This window comes from Vicugna pacos, chromosome 5, assembly GCF_048564905.1.
Source record: "Vicugna pacos chromosome 5, VicPac4, whole genome shotgun sequence".
In the NCBI taxonomy this organism is placed as follows: domain Eukaryota; kingdom Metazoa; phylum Chordata; class Mammalia; order Artiodactyla; family Camelidae; genus Vicugna; species Vicugna pacos.
Genome location: NC_132991.1, coordinates 88246033 through 88267675, shown reverse-complemented (window position 1 = coordinate 88267675; position 21643 = coordinate 88246033). Strand labels below are relative to the sequence as shown.

Here is a 21643-nt window from a genome sequence, read left to right as displayed (position 1 = left end):
TATTGTGTTTAAATCCTAGACGACTGTGTATTTTACAGCTGAGTTAAATGGTGCTTACCACAATTTAGAGCAGCCGATTAACAAGAATTTCTAAGCTGTGGTCTTTAATCTGTACTCATAGTTGTTAATTTAACAAATGTCACTGCATTGCTGGTCTGTTTATTTATGTATTAAATGTTCATTGACACTTGCTAAGCCCTTAATGACATGTAATGGGCTTCTGAAGAGGGGAGTAGAGGAAATGGAAGAAGAAATACTTGTCAGACTTCTAAGATACAGATAGCTTTTAATACTTTGTTATTACCTTTTTTATAACAGATAACATTACTGCAGATGGAGCATAATTTTGATATTGTAAGTATGTGCTATATTTTTTAAAAACGCTCCAAATTAAAATTTTGAGGTTTTTTTTGAGTAAAGATGGCTTCTTTTCTAGATGAACCATGCTTGTCGAGCCTTAACGTACATGATGGAAGCACTTCCTCGATCATCTGCTGTTGTAGTAGATGCAATTCCTGTCTTTTTAGAAAAGGTAATCCGACTTTTGCTCAGCTTGTTCAAAAGCAGGCATAGGGGAATCAAGCTGAGAACTCTTGACTGTTGAATTCTAAAGTAGTATATCAAATAGTAAGGCCACATTAAAACACATTTTTTAGCATCCATTATCTAACTATATTTTTTTGCCAAGATTCCAGGAAATGTTTCATGTTTAGCAGGGACGTAGTTTAAAAAGTTGATGCTAATAAAGCATTTGTAAAATCAACCCAGCTTTATAATTTTTAATAATAGCAATTACTATGTTAGTATAAAATCTTTCAGCGAAGAACGTAGAGCACTTGATTAAAAATAAAAATAATCTCATTATTTCTAGAAAACATCCCAATGAGGTTGATAGCTATTTAAACCCTCATTTTACAGCTGAGAAGGCTGAGACAAAGTGCCTTGCTCAAGGTCATAAAGTGAGTCAGTGGAGAAAGGAAATTTTTTCATATGGTCTGTGCTAGGTTGTGTTTTTGTCTGTGTTAAAGACCTTTTTCTTTTAAATGCACAATAAAATTTGCATTATCTGATAACATTGGAATATGGTATAAAGTTTAAAACTTGATTTTTAAAATTAGTTATATAAACCAACTCATTTATTTTAAATATGAAGATTTAAAGTTATGTAATTGAATTTAGTTTATTCTCTCTGTAAAACATACTTTTCAATATTTTAAAACAAAGTAGTTGGAAGGAAACTGTATTGGCTATATGTTACAGCCTAAGCTCACAAGTCACTGGTTTCCTATGGTGGGTTTCAGGTTAGGCAGCATAGATTGATGGAAATGGTAGAAAATGTGTTTATTTATGTTGGAGATAAGCAATGATAAAAGAACTTGAATGATAACCTTAAGTTTCCTATTTATATGTTCCCAGCTGCAAGTTATTCAGTGTATTGATGTGGCTGAGCAGGCCTTGACGGCCTTGGAGATGTTATCGCGTAGACACAGTAAAGCCATTCTACAGGCGGTAAGTGTTGTTGCTGAAGGGCTATGTTTCATATACTGTTGGATTTTAGATCCACATTTAGATTAGCTCCTAGGTTCCAGCCTCTGTAAGTTACATACTGTTCCAAAGTGATGTGCTAGACTTTCGTAGGCTTAATTTTTTTTTTTAATTTCTGAAAAAGGATATTTCTTCACTTTAACAGTTTCCTGTATTTTAGGGTGGTTTGGCAGACTGCTTGCTGTATCTAGAGTTCTTCAGCATAAATGCCCAAAGAAACGCACTAGCAATTGCAGCCAATTGCTGCCAGAGTATCACGCCGGATGAATTTCATTTTGTGGCAGATTCCCTCCCATTACTTACCCAAAGGCTAACCCATCAGGTAAAATATAAACCTATTTTATGTGTCATAGAACATTTTTATTACATTTTTAAAATGCCAATTTCAAGTGGAAACTTAAATCTTGCAACTGTATATTTAAATTGGAAATGTTTTGATCTATGTTTTTTCAACTATTACCTAGTCATGTGCTATATTAGGTTATTTGATAAAATTTTGGTGGATTTACCCAAGTGAACACTATTTTAGGTACTTGATATCTTCACCTATTTTGACTTTAAGGGTTAAATTTATTATTTCAGAAACACCGAATGTTTACTGTGTGATATAGTTAGAACTTCCTTTTGGAAAGATCACCCTTTCCTGAAAGATACTGGGTTAGGCAGACAAAACTAGAAGGATGTGGGTTAAGATCAGAAAAGAGATGAGACTGTGTCCCAGACAGAAATGAAATGAAAAATGCAGACTGTAGCTGCTGGGGTTGGAGAAGAGCAGGAGCAGTTGTTCGGGAGATGGAACCAGTGGGCCTGGTGATGCGGTGTGAGGCAGGGCTTACAGGAGCCTCTAGTAAGGACAGATTGTGAGGTAAGCTTCAAGTTTGTAGAGTAATAGAATTTTCTTGTAATGTTTCAGAGTGTTGTTATTGCTTAAGAGATATTTAAAAATCTGGCTTTTAAATCATGTCCTTTACCAAGTGTGCTTAAAATCTTCTTGGGGAAAATTAGGTACATGAAATATACAGGCATGCCTCAAGAGATTCTGTGGGTTCGGTTCCGACTACTGCAATAAAGTGAAATATCACAATAAAGTGAATGATAAGAATGTTTTGGTTTCCCAGTGCATATGAAAATTATTTTTATACTATACTGTAGTCTATTAAGTGTGCAATAATGTTATGCCTAAAAAAAATGTACATACCTTAATTAAAAAATACTTCTTCATTGCTAAAAAAGGCTAACCAGCATCTGATCCTTCAGTGAATTGTAGTCTTTTTGCTGGTGGAGGGGGAGAGTTTGAAATATTTTGAGAATTACCAAAATGTGATGCAGAGACATGAAGTGAGCAAAGGCTGCTGGGAAAATGGCGCCGATAGACTTGCTTAGTGCAAGGTTGCCACAAACCTTCAGTCTGTAAAAAAGCAAAGCAACAACAACAAAACGCAGTATCTGAAAAGTACACTAAAGTGAAGCACCATAAAACGAGGTGTGCCTGTGTTAAATGAGGGATTTACAGAAGGTAGATAAAATAATACTGATTATTGAATCATTGAAGTATTTTGCTTCTAAGATGATCAACACACAAGTAGTGCCATTCATTGTTCATTTTAAAAAACGTAGCAGGCTTTATTGGGACTAGAACTATGTTGTCTACTTAGCTGTGAGGTCAGCACCTTACTTAGGACATGAGAATCAGAGAAGTTAAATAGTTGGCTTTGTAGAATTCTTACTAGACTTAAGTAGTGACAGCGGAGGTGTAGGGCTCATAATACCAGAATTACTCTCATTTTTACACAAGCTAGTCTAGTTTTTACATCTAAAACCCATTTATCAATTAGGAAAAAACAAGGTCTGTCAAAATACTTAAACCATTAAGTTGTTCTTTCTGTTTTTATGAGAGTTACTCCAAATGATTTCTCAGTGAGACCACTCTAATAGTATTTTCAATTGTCTTCATAGTGAATATAGCAAACATACGCCTAGTTTGTATTATCAGCAAACCTCTGGCTCATGCACATACTTAACGATTTACAACTTTTTAGTGTATGTGTGTTTTAGACATTTTGCTTTTTAGGATGGTAGGATGCTTATTTTTTCTTTATTATAGTTTTTGTTTATGTATTGAAATTATGCAATGGCAAAAGTTGTTCCTTTTTTTCTGTATGTTTACTTTTATCCATTGGGGCCTTACTGGAGGAGAGAGGTTCTCTCAGTTGATCCTCTTTGCTTTGAAATTATGACATTACTGATTGCTTGCTTAGGTTCACTGTGCTTTTAAAGAATTTGGGTTTAGGAAAGAAGATAAGGAAGTGATGTATGGCAGTGAAAATGTTTTTTGTTAACAAACTTTATTTTCTTTTACAAAAAAAATAGGACAAAAAGTCAGTAGAAAGCACTTGCCTTTGTTTTGCACGTCTAGTGGACAACTTCCAACATGAGGAGGTAAGCATTTAGTCTTTGTTGGCATTTTCATGAAGTTGTTAAATTGCTGACTCATGATGTAACAGTTTGGTTTTTTTTTTTTTTCCTGTTTGTGAAGAATTTACTCCAGCAGGTTGCCTCCAAAGATCTGCTTACGAATGTTCAACAACTATTGGTAGTGACTCCACCAATTTTAAGTTCTGGGATGTTTATAATGGTGGTTCGCATGTTTTCTCTTATGTGTTCCAATTGTCCAACTTTAGCTGTTCAACTAATGAAGCAAAGTAAGTGCTATTTTATTGTTCTCTTTTAAGTAGGAAAAGCAGCTTGTGTGTGCGTGTGTGTTTTAATCTCCGTTAATATGTAAAGTCAACTTAAGCAAGCAGAGGGGGTTGCTAATGTCATAGGCACTGAATAGTAAAAGGAAGAAAAATGTTAATGTATAATAAATTTGTGTTCCAACGATGTAGAAATGCTTCCTACACAAAAATTTTAAAGTATATAGTATATTAAAAGTTTACCCTTTGTGGTTATAGGACCACAGACCCAAGATCACTGCTTTCTATACATTACCAATTAAGTAATGATGCTTCATTAGGAGAATTCTGAGTTTTAGGTTACCAGTAACTGCTTCTCTTCGGCTAATAGGTAGTTCTTTCTGCCCACGTTAGGTTTTCCAGCAGTTTTATCTGATTCCAGGTTGTTTTTCTTCCCTCAGAATGTTGGAACTTATTTACACAGATGAATGTCTCCGATTTTGGCTGTTTCAGTATTTCTAAGCCCTTCCCAGTGTGCAGGGTGTAAAGTGTCATTGCACTGCTATTGCATTTGTCCATTATTCTCTCAAGCCTTTGAGTTCACAAGTTAATGTCAGAAGACAGCGGGCTTCAGAAAACATCTGTATGTTGTAATTACTGCTAGTAGAGTATTGGTCACTTTTGTGTGAAACACCTATAATTGTGAGTAATTTCATATCCATAATTCTAATCTCCGAGGATGTTACCTTGGGAGTCAGTGATGAGATTCACTGACAACCTAGCCTTTGGTCCCACTGCATCAGATAGAATAGTAAGTATAATAGTACTTTTTGTGGGGGGCGAATCAGTTTTATATTCAGTTGCGTTACTTGTGAATTTTAGCAGGTGGCACAGAATTTTGTAGAAAACTAGTGTTGCTGAGGTGATTTATTGAAGAGATTCCTCTTAAAGTGTTGAGTCATTCCCAAATTTGGTATTCCAGAGAATGCTGTTTGCTTGTGCCGTGAGCAAAGTACTCTCTGCCTAGACAAGTTTGGAAAAGGTTTAACTTTTTTTTTTTTTTTTTTTTGAGTAGCCCCAATGCACTTTGCTTATTAAAATCCCTTGGAGCCCTGTGAGTTTTGCCTGCATTACCATTTCCTGAAGTTTGAACACAGATCAGCTCTTGTTACCGTGTGGCACAGCATTTTCCTACATCCTGGTTTGGGAAATTGCTGTCTTGACTTTTGTTGGTTTTAACGTTTTGGAATTTTTTCTTTAAAATTACGAGTATTTTCACTTCTTTTGTATATCCTAGGAAGTTTTTCGCACATTTCATCACATAGAGGCTACCAGACTTTTTTTTTTTCTACTATAATAACACAAAGGAAACACAAAGCTCTCTGGTTCTTTCCATTTTGTTGTCATCCTCTGATCTCCTAGGGGAGGAAAAAAAAAGGTTAATGAATCCCTGTAATGCACCATTGCCATATATTCACATTTCCTGGAAAAGTTGGCAAAATGACTTTTTTAAGAACTTTTTAAAAATTTTAATCACTATTTGTGAAATTTCAATGAGGCAGAGATTTAAGTATCCACAGCCCTCTGCCCAGATCAACAGTGAATATCTTCTTTGACAAGAATACTTGCTGATTACTGGCAAAACATTTTGGTGAAATGCTTATGTGTATTTTGCATATGTATAGTATTTTATAGAAACGTATGTCACAGCCAGCAGAGCCACAACCCTGCCTTTAGGTTGTAGCTATTGGACTGACTAAAACCTTTGGAGGCCAGGAGCTTCCTCCACTCATATGTCAATACATTAGACTGGTTTTCATGCAAATTCTTCCGTAAACTGATGTCTTCTGGGAGGAATCTTGTGGTAGGGGATATTTTAATGATTTTTGTATTTACTTGGTATGCTTAATGTCATGTAAGGTAAAGTCTTTTCTGATCACAATATGGTAAGATTTAGATGCTTTTAATTGTTGTATTTATCCTGTTGGTCACAAGTTATCTGTATGTTTGAATCAAAGGCAGATATGCAAATATACTTGAATTGAGGCTAAAATATATGTTTAGTGTACTTTTGTGCAAAGCACCCTGCTCCTCAAGGAAAGTAATATAAAATCCTGAAAGTCTCTGCAGTGGATTTGTGATTAGCTGTCTGACTAGAAGGTTAGGACTCAAACTGAAATTCTCATAAAGAAATTGTTAAAAATCTTAATACCTTTTTTAAGGTTTTTATTACAACTCATTTGGATTTTTTGCTTTAATTTCTATGATATATTGCTGTGTAAGAAAATAATTCTGATTGCTTTCCCCCTAGGGAATGATTGCTTTCTGAATATGGTACTGTGACTAGTTTCATAGGCATTTGCTTTTTGCTGTTGGTTTTACAGACATTGCAGAAACACTTCACTTCCTCCTGTGTGGTGCCTCCAATGGAAGTTGTCAGGAACAGATTGACCTTGTTCCCCGAAGTCCTCAAGAACTGTATGAACTGACATCTCTGATTTGGTAAAGATTGCGCTACTAGTACCTAGTTTATACGAGAGTATTTTCACTGTAGAGACCTGGTATTCACTGATAGCGCTGGAAGCAACTTATTAAAATAATTGCACTTTTTGTTTTCAGTGAACTTATGCCATGTTTACCAAAAGAAGGCATTTTTGCAGTTGACACCATGCTGAAGAAGGGAAATGCGCAGAACACAGATGGCGCGATATGGCAGTGGCGCGACGACCGGGGCCTCTGGCATCCCTATAACAGGATCGACAGCCGGATCATTGAGGTAGTAGTTTCCTCGTACCGTTTAAATAGGTCTTACTTTGGTGGAGAGTGGGTGTCGGGCTGGAGTGGGGAGGTGGACATGTGGACTTAACTGTGCTCAGTTTTGAATTAACTCAAGATTCTCTCATTTTGTCTCCTGAGAACAAGGTCCTCATTTCTGTTCAGGTCAGAAAACATGATGTTCTAGTCCTGCTTCTGCTGCTCACTTCCTGATTGACTTGGAGCAAGTAATTTAAGTTCTTTGTTCCAGAGTTTCCTCGTTTCTGAAAGGAAACGTGGGAGGAGTTAGGCTATACGTGTCTAAAAGTCCTTTCTGTCTTCTAAGAAGAAATCTCTCCAAAGCAAAGATCACATACAAATAGCTGCTTCTGAATATTTTTAAGAGCATAAATATGGCAACAATTTAAAATATCTAGCTCTAGGTGAAAGGTTAAGTAAATTGTGATACATACGTAGCCTTGTACATAATCCAGACCTTATAGGGTAAATTTTAATGATTTAAAATATGATATAACAAGAATGAAAACACAGTATTCAAAATTACATGAATCTTTTGGGAACTTGGCAGAAGAAAAGAGGAATGATAACAAAGGAAAGAAATACACCAAAATACTGACTGTGATTTTTCTGTGAAGGTTTTATGTGTGATTTTATTCTTATTTCCATACTTCCATATTAAAGTTTTTGCACTGAAATATTTCAAAATTTTCTCAGGTCAGGAAAATATTTGCCCTGGTTTAGGAAGTGTTGGTAACTGCATTATTTGAGATGCCATGCATCATTTACTAATGTTTTCATGTATAAGATTAATATATTTTCTAATTTCAGCCTTGCTATTAGAACTTTTTTTTAACTTTTTTTATTGATTTATAATTATTTTACAATGTTGTGTCAAATTCCAGTGTAGAGCACAATTTTTCAATTATACATGAACATATATATATGCATTGTCACATTCCTTTCTCTGTGAGCTACCATAAGATCTTGTATATATTTCCCTGTGCTATGCAGTATAATCTTGTCTATCTGTTCTACAATTTTGAAATCCCAGTCTATCTCTTCCCACCCCCCACCCGCTATTAGAACTTTTTGAATGTTACAGTTAAATAGACATTTTTTTTAAGGTACCTTCTACTAGTTAGCTTCTAAAAATGGATTTTTGAAAAACTTTGAAACCACTGACTTAAGTTACAAGATCAGAAGTTCTTATGAAAATAAGAGCTCTAAATTCAGAGCCAGGTGTTATGAGGAAGTGAACTGACTGGTTGTGCTTCATCAGCCTTAGAGTGTAAGCAGGTCGCATTCTCTAACGCTAAGCCGCCTTCTTTTTAGCATTTTCCTGATAATTGCATTTTCACTATTAGTTTATGCTTCTGTATTTCCTAAGAGTCCTGTCCTTCATTCAACCAAGGAGTTTCATAGATTGGACTATTATAAGAATGATGATTTTGTCACTGGCTTTTAGGCTGTCTAAAATCAAGCAAACAGTGTTACTCACGCTGTCTTGTTTGAGATATTTACTGTGTGATGCATGCCACCCCTAGTAATTACTTTCTTTAATTCCATTTGTGTCCCTTTCAGTCTTAGAACATCATTTAAATGTAAAGTCTTTTTTGTTTACCTAAGGATAGTTTTATAGAATCATCTTGTTTAAAAGAGGATTTTGTTCGGCTGCTAGGAATCCATGATGTAAATATCACTAACCTAAGAATTAGATGCTAAGATTTATGGATAACAAATTTTTTTCTATCAGCAATGTCTTAAAGGCCTTCTTAACACAAGTAATGTTTCCTTCATGTCAGTGATTCCCATGACTGAATCTCTCATCAGGATTTTACCTGTATTTGTCTCTGGGGACCTGATGGGTCCTGTGGTATATATTTATGTGTAATTTAAAAGGGTATGTTGAATAAATGAGTTTTGCCACACTCACACTATTAAAATTTCCTTATTCTATTACTTCACTACCTAAAATCTGATGAAATAAATATGTAAGTTAGCATTTATGGAGGGTCCCCACTGTGTCTTAAGTTAATAAATTTCTCCATGTTTATATTCAAGGTTTCTCTCTCTTTGCTCTCAGGCAGCCCATCAGGTCGGTGAGGATGAGATAAGCTTGTCCACTCTGGGACGAGTTTATACTATTGATTTTAATTCTATGCAGCAAATCAATGAGGACACGGGAACAGCACGTGCCATTCAGAGAAAACCTAACCCCTTAGCCAATACTAACACTAGTAAGTACCTTTTGAGTTAAAAGTAGTCCTGTGCTGTCTTGAAAGTTATATTTGCAATAAAAATAATTGTTTTGTCGAGTGTTTTCATTAGGCTTAAGGCAGTTACATAATAGTAATTGTATTTGATGCTTTAATAGAGAAATGAGCAAATACTGCTTAACTGGTATCTTCCTTATGATTTTTCTACTTGAGTGATTTGCAGTGTACTGGACTTCAGTCAGAATTGTCCCATGCGTTTTTTTTTCCCTTCTAGTTTTTTTGGGATATAATTGACACAGCACTATGTAAGTTTAAGGTGTGTAGTTTAATGATTTACCTTACGTACATCATGAAATGATTATCACATAAGTTTAGTGGATATCCATCATCTCATACAGATACAAAATTAAAGAAATAGAAAACTATTTTTTTATTAGAACTTTTGCATGTAAGCTCCTATAATACAACGTAGTGATTGAGTATTTCTGTACATTTCAAAATGATCACCATGGTAAGTCTACTTATGATCTGTCACCAAAGGTATTACATAGTTATTGACTGTATTCCCCACACTGTACGTTTTGTCCCTGTGACTCATTTACTCTACAACTTAATCTCTCTCACCTATTTTTCTCCTCTCCCCACCCCTCTCTGCTCTGCCAGCCATGTGTTCTCTGCAGCCCATGCAGTTTTTGAATCTGATCCTTTTATCCCTATTCTGCCTTTGGATCCACTCACACCCCATCAGATTAGTTCTATCCAACCTTTTATTTTAAACTTTCCTACCAAAATTCTCTTAACTAATGAAAAACAGATGATTGTGATTTTTCCCCCCCAAGTTTCTGTTGTTTGTTCCTTTCCTGAGGGATTTAGTTTGTTTTCTTTGTACTAGTTTAGAGTGCAAGGGCCAGCACTTTTTCCGAAAAGGGCCAGATGATAAATATTTTAAGCTTTGCAGGCCATGCAGTTTGTGTATTCAGCACTGCTGTATAGCCCCCAAACAGCCATATGCAGTATGTAAACAAATGTACGTGGTTGTGTTCCAGTAAAATTTATTTACAGAAGTAGGTGCAGGGCTGGAGTAGGCCTTCAGACCATTCATTGCCAACCCCTGATCTAGTGCTTTTCATCAGTTACCTTTCGCCCACACCTTATTCCCCCTAAGCAAAGTGGCAGGTCACTCTTGTTTTTCCACAGTTTCTTACTGAATACTCACTGTTCATTTCTTGAACTCTGTAGTTCTTACCAGTAGTTTAGCTAGTTAATACTGGAAAGTCCCCAACATTTTGTGAAACATACATTAGTAAAAATGAGAGGTACTGTGTAGTGGTGCCTTGTTCTTCTCAACTGGTCAGAATGGTTAGTGGTTCTTTAGCTGGCTAAAATTTGTCTTAATGCTGTTTTTGGCATCTTTATAGACCCAAGTTGATCACAGTAGATAAGTTAATTTGTTTTCTAACCAAAAAGTTTTTATGGCATTTCAGATAATTACATCAGCTCGAACGCTTTATGATACTTACTCTGTTGTATTTCTGAAGTCTGTAATTTTAGGATGCTACATTTTTTATTACAGGTGGATATTCAGAATTAAAGAAGGATGATGCTCGAGCACAGCTTATGAAAGAGGATCCGGAACTGGCTAAGTCTTTTATTAAGACATTATTTGGTGTTCTTTATGAAGTGTATAGTTCCTCAGCAGGACCTGCGGTCAGACATAAGTGCCTTAGAGCAATTCTTAGGATAATTTATTTCGCGGATGCTGAACTTCTAAAGGATGTCCTGAAAAATCATGCTGTTTCAAGGTGTGTTCATGAAAGTGGTGAAAACATTTTAGAAATCCAAGTCTTTACAAGTCATTTCAGAGATCTCTAGAGAAACAGTATAGAAAAAAATATGCATCAGACAGTTTATTTGGAGTGTCTTGAGCCCTTTGTTGCCTTTCTATACTCACAAAAACCTTTGACAGAGAATAAATTAAATGGAAAAGTTGAGCGTTTAAGAAAAATTCTTAGTTTAGTGAACTGGTTTCATAATTAAAATATTTTGCTTTCAAGTTTGAAGTAGTACGGCGCACAGTGACTGTCAGATTCAGACAAATGCTTTATGTACAAACGCTTTCTTTTTTCAGTCATATTGCTTCCATGCTATCAAGCCAAGATCTGAAGATAGTGGTTGGCGCCCTTCAGATGGCAGAGATCTTAATGCAGAAGTTACCTGATATTTTTAGTGTTTACTTCAGAAGAGAAGGTAATGCCCTTTATGAGAATTAATTCATGTTTAATCTTTTAGCCTAAATAGTATTTCAGTAAATGTATAGTTACACTCTATAGAACAAAAATTAAACTGTTACTTTTATATAAAATTTGCATGCCTACAGCTCAAGTACATATAGTGCATCCTTTATAAATCTCATTACAGATTATGTGAGATTCACTGTAAATTGATGAACACTTAGTAACTTTCAATGATTTGAGTGTTTACAGCCCAGAAGCAATCCTTGACTCTTCTTTTTATGCTGGTAATATACACTTGCCCACAAAGAGTCTTTGAAAAAGTCAGAGGTCACTTTCTTTCCTAATGAATCCTATTAGTAGATCACAGTGGTTGTAAAAGGGATTATTTTTTACTTCATTGTGTAGATAATGGACTATTTTAAGGCCTGGAATAATTTTCAGAATGCAGTTGGTCTAGTCGTCCAATTTGAGGAACTTGAATGTCGAAATCAGCCTAAGGAATATGTTCCTTTTCCATTCTCCTCTTGACCTCAAAGATGAAACTATCACTCGTTCAGGTGTTTTATCCTTTTCAAAGTTGCCAAGATATTAGAAGAAGTTCTTTCTTATCAATAGAAATCTGTTTATGGGTCTTTTAGGATACTTTGGTCTTGTGAGGATACAGAAAATAATTTTCCCGTGTTGTAATACTTGGCTTTATCTTCAGTCTTAGCAAACAATCCTAGTTCTTTATGCATATGGATCTGTTTTCCATTCTTTTGATTGCTTTTTCTTATGCTGGATTTGTTTGTCTTTATATCTTGAGAATGTAATAGACATGCTAGTATAATAGTATTGGATCAAATGGGAAGAAGTTTTCACTGTTTATTATTCTACTCAAATAACAAATAAATTTTCGAAATATCCAACACTGCATATGAAATAGAAGGCAAACTTTATCCATTTCCCAGAGATAATAACTATGGTTAACAAATCAGATGTATGTATGTTTTCCGTGCTCACATAAACACTTGGTATGTATTCTTATTTTTACCCTTAGATTATCTTGCATTTTGCATTCCATGTTTTGTTTTTGGTATTCTATTTTTGTTGTTTGCTTTTAGTTGCTTTCTGATATGGAAGTATATCAGAATCAGTCTTTTCTTTTAAACGTTCATGGAATTAACTGTGCTATCAGACTGAATTTCCCACCCCCAAATATTTGCTTAGCATATACGTTATGAAGCTTATGGAGTAATCTAGATTGGTTCTTCTCCTTTGCATTTGGCTCATTTTGCTCTTCTTTCAGGTTCCACTCAAGTGTCACTTATTCCTGAAGAGCTTGCCTATCTTCTAGATTCTGTTAGACCCCACCTACTGTATGCTCCAACAGCACTGTGTTTGCTTTCTTATAAGCAGTTCACTCTTTATTTGTGATTTCTTATAAAATATCTCTTTCCCATTTAGTTACTAAGTGCCCCCTGAATCTATTTTTCTTAGATGTGACCATATCCTGAGTGCCTAGCACTCAGTTGGCATATGATTGCTGTAAGTAACACTTTTGGAACAAATGCCTGATACTTGAATTCATTCAGACTTTTTTTTTTTTTTTTCTCTTTTTCTAAAGAATCTAATGGGAAGCTCTGGACTCCTTCCCCCCGCCCCCCAAAAATGTGAATGTGTAAATATGCACTCACATAGATTCAGACACACTGATTTGTATATGGTTTACATACTGATACTCAGACACTTTCATATTTTCCCCCTCCCCTCATATACATCCTCCCTTGATTCTAGCCCGGATAAAAACCCCTGCCTTGTCAGTTACAGTTCCATTCTCGTCATATACCTCCAAGGATGTGAAAATCACCATCCTTCAGTAGCTGGTGGTCTCTTTTGGCAGCAGTGTTATTATGATCTTGTCTCATAGCATTTGAAGTTAATTAATGATTTTAGGTCTTTTTCCCTCCTTCTGGCTATCAAGCCACAGGTGCACTGCATTTCTGTAACTGCTTATTGTTTTTATAATGGGTATTTTAAATTTCTAGTAGGACTTCTGAATTTGCTTACTACTTTCTGAATGGAATCAAGTTGAAAACCCTAATACCTAAAGTTATTTTACTCTTTGCTGGGTATTTTTTATTTATTCCTTGTAAATCACTGTTGGCATTTATGGATCTTGTAATGGTGGGAAGGCAGTCCTGATTAACACATTTTTTAATCTCTCTTCTGTATAGGTGTAATGCATCAAGTAAAACACTTAGCAGAATCGGAGTCTTTGTTGACAAGTCCACCAAAGGCATGTACGAATGGTTCAGGATCCTTGGGGTCCACAACATCGGTCAGCAGTGGAACAGCCACGGCTGCCACTAATGCCGCGGCTGACTTGGGGTCCCCCAGCTTGCAGCACAGCAGAGATGATTCTTTAGATCTGAGCCCTCAAGGGTGAGTCAGAGTTTTGCACTCAATTTTTGTGCACTTTGCCTTTAACTCTGCCCTGGTGCCGGAGTCTCATACAGGGAATTAAATGGTAAAATATTATGGAGAGCATACATTTTCTATTTTCCATTGATGCTTTGTTAGATGTGTGGTGGGAAAGTGAAGACAACTAACTAAACATTTATTGGAAACCTGCTGTATCGAGGCATGTTTAGGAACCATGAGAGATACATGGTATTTCTGTTGGCATACAAGGGAATTAAGGCTTAAAGAAGCTAAATTATTTGCATAGTGTCACATACTTACTTTACAGATGAAGGATTTGAGCTCTCATTTCTTATTCCATAATCTTGTGATTATTTACTGTATTGCAGCATGCATACCAACTTCGAGACATCCACATATTGATATAGTGAAAAATATTAAAAATTGGAGTTTTCAGAATGTAAAGGAAAAAACTGATTTCCCATTTATCTTTAACTGGGAAATAGGAACCTTGCTCTTAATAAAGGAAAATGGGAGTTCTTAAAGAAAATTCATTGCTTCCACCTCTTTTTTTTTGTTTTTAATCTCTTTGTTGTACTGTACTGCTGAGATGATTACCAGACCCTGGTGCTGGTTTTCATTTTGTTGTGTTAAAATAAATCACACTCTAAAAGTGTTTTTGTTTCTTTGATGTTAGAAACTTAAATTGCTATCTGAACAGTACATGATGAACCAAACTCAGTTCTGAAATTCATAATGTACTCAGTGTAATACTTCTTTTTAACTCCTCTTAAGCTGAAAAGTAGACCTTGGTAAGTTGGATCCAAAAGTTTAATCTTGTAAACTGCAAGGTAGCATGTTCTGTGAAACTGAGCGAGCTCAGGATCCCAGCTGCTTTTGGTGCCCCCTGGTGGTGGTCTTCCACTCTGGTTTAAATACGAATTTCTGCAATTCTGGGACTTCTGGCACAGTAATTGTTACTTTAGGAAGCTGCTGGATTTAGGTGACACCATGTCATGGTCTCAATCTAAGAAATTCGGACCTAGAGAATACCAGGTACTCCCCACCTTCCCTGTCCTCAAGTTGGATTTGTCTTGTCAGTTCCCCCCCAGCCTTGCCCGCCTCTCTCCTTCCTCCCTAGCTGCACTCCCTCACCCAGCTGCTGCAATAGCCTTAAGTTATTGCAGGGTTTTACTCTATAGCACAGGCATGCATGGTGCCTGAGATGTATCATAGATGCTCAGAAAAATGTAATGCAGCTCAGACAGATGCATTTTTGAGCACTTTAAGGAATTAGATTTGATTATAGATTCTGACAGTTGATAATTCTAAAGAAGGAGGAAAGGATCTTTTTCTTAAAAATACTTGCAGAGTTTTAAGTGATTCCTCTTCTCTTCATACAGTTTCAAATGAAAAGTTTCTATAAATTTGTACAGGTGGAATTGTTTAATCATATTTTAAGTTTATTCTTTGAAAGCTCGTTCGTCCTGATTTTCAGGTATATTTGAATACGTTATTAAGTGTTTTAATTAGACCCGTCAGATGTTGGAAGACTAAAACTTTTGTATCAAAATTTTTCTTACTTGGGTCAAAGACCAACTGAAACCAAGAACTTTTTTCATCTTATGTAGCTTTGTTATTCTAAGAATGATATTCCAAACTATTTCTAGTGTTGTTAAGAATAGTGAAAAATGTACACAAAGGCTAAGTATGTTCTGTTTCATATATTCTAATTCAAAATAGGTTATTCACACTATCGCTTGGCTATATTTGTTTATAGATAATTTTTGTTTTTAAGGAAAGTATTTATAAATGTATTAATTTAGTGTGTTGCCATTACATACCATGAAATTACTTTGGGTAGTATTGGAAAGTATTTTGATAATATTAACACTCAGTACTATGTATATTTTACTTACTGCCATTTAGGTTAGGGAAGAAATACGGTATTCAAATTTAATATATTCTAGTCTGTGATTGCATAGTTCTTTTCTATATTGATTTCTTTGTATTGTATATTTGTTTTGTATACTTTATGTATTTACTGTATTTTATAGTGCAGTTTAACATAGGATTAATGAAATAGTCTGTTTATTTGGTTTTGTTTTTACTAGTTCAGTGTAGCCAAGTAGCCAGCTGTTTTCTGAACTAATCATTTTCTGTGTCTTTGCACCTCTAGAACACGACTGGTGCAGAGCTGGCATTAAATAATCACTAAATGAAAAATACTCTTGTGACAGTATTTTTGTAGCTCATTTTTTCCTGTCATTTTAGCTTGTATTTAAATGAGTGATGATACTAAATCATGGTCATTCCAAATTTATCTCGTGTTTTTCCGTGTGATAGTCGATTAAGTGATGTTCTAAAGAGAAAACGACTGCCAAAACGAGGGTCAAGAAGGCCGAAGTATTCACCTCCAAGAGATGATGACAAAGTAGACAATCAAGGTAATTTTTTTTTTTTTGGATAAAACCGTGGGAAGGTAATGAGAAAGATGGTAGCAGTTAAAGATACGTACGTCATTAAAACTCCTGATAACTTTGAAGTTTCCTGAGTTTCCTTAAGGTATCTGCATTGCCTGAGTTTCCTGAATTCCCAGTGTTATTAGGTCTTTCAGCTAATTAATTGATCTATTAAGAGTGAGAATCTTAAAATTCAGTTGGTTTTCATCAGTTATGCTAAAGTGATTTAACCATCATTCTCTTTTCTTTTCAAAGCTAAAAGCCCCACGACTACTCAGTCACCTAAATCTTCTTTCCTGGCAAGCTTGAATCCAAAAACATGGGGAAGGTTAAGTGCACAGTCCAACAGCAACAACATCGAACCAGCGCGAACAGCGGGAGTTAGTGGTCTTGCCAGGGCCGCCTCAAAGGACACCATATCCAATAATAGGTGAGGTGGGGGGCATTCTGTTCTCAGGTTAGAAAAACTTTACATGATTTCAGTCAGTACTTTTATTCCTGTGGAGATAAAACATGGCCCCAGGTCTTTGTGCTTAGAAGCGGCACAGCTCAAGGATGGGGTACAGTCTCAGTTCTTGAACCCTGTGTCTGGCTTTATCCTGCATCCAGTCTTAAAGCTGAAAATTCCTTTCAGCCTCTCCAGTTGGGAATTGTGTTTGTTCAAAACCAAACAAGTACGTTTCCCATTGAACCTGTTCCTTTGGTCCCAGACAAGGGAGAGCTGCTGTATTTTCTGCACACACGTGCGCGCACACACACGCATGCACACATGTGCACACCCGCTCTTTTATGATACCTCCTCTGCCCTTTACAGGGGAACTTAAGGATCTTAGGGTAGAAAACCATTTTTTGGAAACTTTGAATTCTGTCATCTAAACTTTCACACTAATTTATGGCTTTAAAAAAGCATTTTTTAAAAATCCTTGAGGATAGTTTTATTTTGTCTTGGCTCTGGAGTAACATACTAACAAGGATTACTTCCTCTGCAAATAAGAAATTTTTAAAAATCAAATTCCATTGGGAAAGACCACAGGCTCTTTGATTGATTGCTTTGGTTGGTTGGTGGTTCTAAATTTTCAGTTAATAAAAATAGCTAAGCAAATGCATTTCTGACACCATCAGAATTTGTCATTTAAATACAGAGGTTTCAGTTGTCACAGCTTGCTGTGTACTTACAGGCACATGCCTCTGGCCTACAGTTCTTTACCTCTCCATGGAGCACAGGTAAAGACAATGCAGAAACTTCAGAAAGCAGTCATGTAAACTTGCTTTCAGGTGAGCAGTTAGGAAACAGTTGGGTTGTAGAGCCCCAAGAAGTGAGAGCTTTTCCTTTGGTCTTCATGTAATGATCTGAAATGTGCACAGTACCTGTGCATTTCTCTAGGTACATCGTAGCCCATGTTCAAACTGAAACTTAATTGGGTTAATGTGGAATCTGAATTTATTGGTCTATAAGCATAAGCCAAAAAAGATTTTAAATGTAGCAACTATTTGCCTTTGATCAGAAGTTAAATTGAAACTCTGTCTTTGCACACTGAGACTTTAATATGTTTTTCCTTCTTGCAGAGAAAAAATCAAAGGTTGGATTAAAGAGCAGGCGCATAAATTTGTAGAGCGGTATTTCAGCTCTGAGAACATGGACGGAAGCAACCCCGCGCTGAACGTCCTGCAGAGACTGTGCGCTGCAGCCCAGCAGCTCGGCCTCCAGGTGCCCGGCCACCCCTTTTCTCTCTGGCGACTCGTCCTGCTCTTTCTCTCCTCGGTGACTCTAGCTGTCCATGGATTGAGTTATCTGAGATCCACTTTTTAGCCAGACATGTACCTTCAGCACTGACATTTCTTTAACTTGTCCCTTGACTTTCATGCCTCCTCATTTTATCATTAAATGTGCTAGAAATCTGATCTTTGGCTATCGTTCCTTCACCTCCCACATTTCTTGACAAATGAAGAGATCTCAGAAATGTCCCTCAAGCACACCTCTTCTCTAGGTCCTCTTCAGCTACAGGTACTCGCATTGGTAGGGCCCTCCTTAACTCCTCGTCCCCTGTGGCCAGATGGTCAGCGGCGGGAGAGGTTTAGTAAGCCTTTTGTGTTTCATCTGGTTCTTAGTCTTTTTACATTTTTTATATACTTTGAGTCATTTGAGTAGTACATGTTTTCCAAAATATTTCCATTTCATTTGGACCTTAAATGTGCTAATTGAAAGCCATACCTTGAACTTTTGTTATAGCTTTTCATTTTGGTATTATAGCTCTTTACTCCTCAATTCATTTTCTCATGCTTTGTCTTTTTTTTTTTTTAATGAAACTACATTGGTTGAATATGAAGGTTTTTTTATGTTAGTATGGACACTGGTTTTCTGTCATGAAATAATAACATTTTGTGAATGTATATGTGTGTAAGATGATATTTCTCCAGAATTTACCGAGAATGCACTACCTGTCCCTACCTTCTTTTTTAAAGTTGTTAGAGTATCTGATTGCTTTGGGGGAAATGTGAATTTTGCGTTTACTAAGGGCTCTTAAAATCAATATGGAAATAATTTTTCAACTCTTTCAGGTGGATGGTGGAGCTGAGTGCCTTGTAGAAATCCGTAGCATAGTCTCAGAATCAGATGTTTCGTCATTTGAAATCCAGCATAGCGGATTTGTGAAACAACTGTTGCTGTATTTGACATCTAAAAGTGAAAAGGATGCTGTGAGCAGAGAGATCAGATTAAAGAGATTCCTCCATGTCTTTTTTTCTTCTCCAGTAAGTTATCTAATAAAAACGCCTGTGTGTCTTTTAAAAATCATTGTTCGCTAGGGGAGGGGTGCGGCCCAAGTGGTAGGATGCATGCCTCGCACTTACAAGGCGCTGGGTTCAATTGCTGATGCCGCCTCTAAAAAGAAAATAAATTAATAAATAAACCTAGTTAACCCCGAAAATCATTGTCCGCTAATGTGTGTATTTTCATCCTACTAGTAATTTCCAGTAGTCTTGTTAAGAAATTGAGGTAAAGCTTTTAACTTGCTTATTATACACAGTTGGATTCCTTGGTTTTTATATATTAGGTAAATAGTAAAACAACAGAATGGTGATTTAATGAAGGAAGTGCCTATTCTGTTGTCGATGTATCTCGAGTCTTTGTTCTTTAAGACAAGCAGTTAATGTTTTCTCACCTGTGAATATATTTTTTTCTTAATATTTGCTTTTAAACATATTGCAGTTTGCAGGGGTATTTTAGGGGAATACATTAGACATAATACAACTATAGAAACAAGATAGGGTAGACGTACGCATTTCTTTTTTGTATGTGAAACGCAGTACTAACAATTTCACTGGAGAGCACTTAGTCTCCCTTTATAATGTGGATTATGAGACCAGAAGACACAGAACAGCTTCACTTCTCTCACTCTGTGACAGCAGGAGGGCAATCTGGACACTGTTGACTCACCGTCATTCTACTTGTTTACACTAACTTAAGACATCCCTAGGGAACTTTCTCAGGATCATCTGTGTAGCAGGGCTAAGGACAACTCTCCTGTGTGTTAATGAAACTGTGTCTGCAGGCATTTGAGTACTGCATGTAGTATTTTAACTTGTGGGGCTGCCTAAAGCAGAACTGGTTTTTATTTGAGAGTCATTAGGTGTGCAGCAGTATTGGATATAGTTTTATGCTGTGTTTACAACTGTAAACAGGTCTGTAATCTCTTATCTGAAACTCCTTGGGGCTGGATGGGTTTTCACGAGTTCTGCCGTATAGTGTGTATACCACATGTCACCTGCTATCCCCAGTGGATTCTGAATACTCCATACACATTAAACAGTTTTTACAGCAAAACATGAATATTTCTACTAAATATAAGTAAATAAAGACTGCAGATGGCCTTGTGTCTGTCTGAGTCAGATTTTGCCACCAAATTAGTTGTGTTTTGAAGCCTTTTGGACTTAGGAATTGGAAATACGGGATTGTGGGCCTGTACAAAAAGAGTGTCTTTATTGAAACAATTTCTTTTTAAACATTCTTCTAACCAAATCCATCAGAAAAGATAAAATAGATCTTTTGCGAAAATGCCTGTTTAAGTTTCTTGTTGAGTGTTCCATTTTCATGAGGCCTTGCTTAATGTTGGTTTATTTATAACTTCAGCTTCCTGGAGAAGAGCCCATTGGAAGAGTAGAACCAGTGGGTAATGCACCTTTGTTGGCATTAGTTCACAAGATGAACAACTGCCTCAGCCAGATGGAACAATTTCCAGTCAAAGTTCATGACTTTCCCAGTGGGAATGGGACGGGAGGCAGGTAAGGATCACTGCCTAGGTGTGCCCTTGCCAGGGGCCTTTAGGCTTACATTTTGTTGAGGTAAAGTGGCAAGAGGTCTTCTAACATCTTGGTCTGCTTGAAGAACCTTCATCTAAAAGGACTAAGGAAATTAAATATTCTGAGAAGTGAATCAAATACTTCTAAAATCACACCCTGCAATTTTAGTTCTTTAAAATCACACCCTGCGTCTTAAACATATTTTGAAAATATAAAGCCCGGTGACTATGTTGGCAAGTTACAATAGGCGTAGTTTTCCTTAAGTTGATATACTCTTATATATATATAAAGCTTTTACCTGAGAATTTTGTAGACAAATGGATAATAAGATATTTACATTCTGTGCAATAATGTGATTTTATATGTGACCTTTGTATTTTGATGGGTTTTAACAAACAAGTTTTACTTATTTTGAAATTTTACTGTTTTAATAAAACTCTTTTTTCTATAATATAGTAATTTTATAGGACTCAAGGAATGCTACAGAAAGAATTCACTAAGTTCATTGTTTTTACAGAATGTTATAAGCTTCTGAATTATTAATGACTAGCCATCTTAAAAATAAAAAATCAGTTTGATTTAAAAAAATACAATCTGGTTGTTTTAAAGACTTCTGATAATTTTGATTGAATTAAAAACTATGCATTATTGACTAATAAAGTGATTGGTGTGTACTAGGTTTTTTCTGCTTTGAAATTTAATGTAGAGTGATATTTAATTTTAATTGCTGTACTATCTTAGAAGCTTTTATGAAATAAGGGGACACTTTCAACTGTGTTTGAGAAAGCCATGAAGTTTACCATTTCTGTCTAAATTGGTGTAAAATAGTATATTTAAATGTGTATATCAGTATGATGGAATATTCTTTCCCATTCTCTTATTTGCATGCTTTATGAAACCTTGTAGATAACCTCAGTTTAAACTTCTCTGTATCTTACTCTTGTCAGCTCTTTTCTTGACAGAAACAAGCAATTAAATATTACCAGGTCTAGACTTTATAGCTATTAAACTGCTTCATTCAAAAAAATATAGCA

At 35.9% G+C, this 21643-nt stretch overlaps 1 protein-coding gene across 25 annotated transcripts in view; it reads left to right on the top strand.

Annotated features, from left to right (window-relative positions):
• Window positions 1–21643, top strand: part of TRIP12 (thyroid hormone receptor interactor 12) — a 132364-nt gene that overhangs the window by 86117 nt on the left and 24604 nt on the right. For 10 of the 25 annotated variants that reach the window (XM_072961808.1, XM_031677890.2, XM_072961818.1 and 7 more), the window contains 17 exons: window positions 319–354; window positions 437–532; window positions 1417–1509; window positions 1706–1867; window positions 3916–3984; window positions 4082–4247; window positions 6605–6722; window positions 6840–6999; window positions 9079–9232; window positions 10785–11013; window positions 11340–11458; window positions 13662–13869; window positions 16195–16295; window positions 16566–16740; window positions 17877–18018; window positions 18870–19061; window positions 20440–20591. In XM_072961808.1, coding sequence (XP_072817909.1) covers window positions 319–354; window positions 437–532; window positions 1417–1509; window positions 1706–1867; window positions 3916–3984; window positions 4082–4247; window positions 6605–6722; window positions 6840–6999; window positions 9079–9232; window positions 10785–11013; window positions 11340–11458; window positions 13662–13869; window positions 16195–16295; window positions 16566–16740; window positions 17877–18018; window positions 18870–19061; window positions 20440–20591 — 2372 coding nt within the window. The remainder of the gene's footprint in view (window positions 1–318; window positions 355–436; window positions 533–1416; window positions 1510–1705; window positions 1868–3915; window positions 3985–4081; window positions 4248–6604; window positions 6723–6839; window positions 7000–9078; window positions 9233–10784; window positions 11014–11339; window positions 11459–13661; window positions 13870–16194; window positions 16296–16565; window positions 16741–17876; window positions 18019–18869; window positions 19062–20439; window positions 20592–21643) is intronic. The other 15 variants (XM_072961820.1, XM_072961819.1, XM_072961817.1 and 12 more) reach the window with 3 other exon arrangements.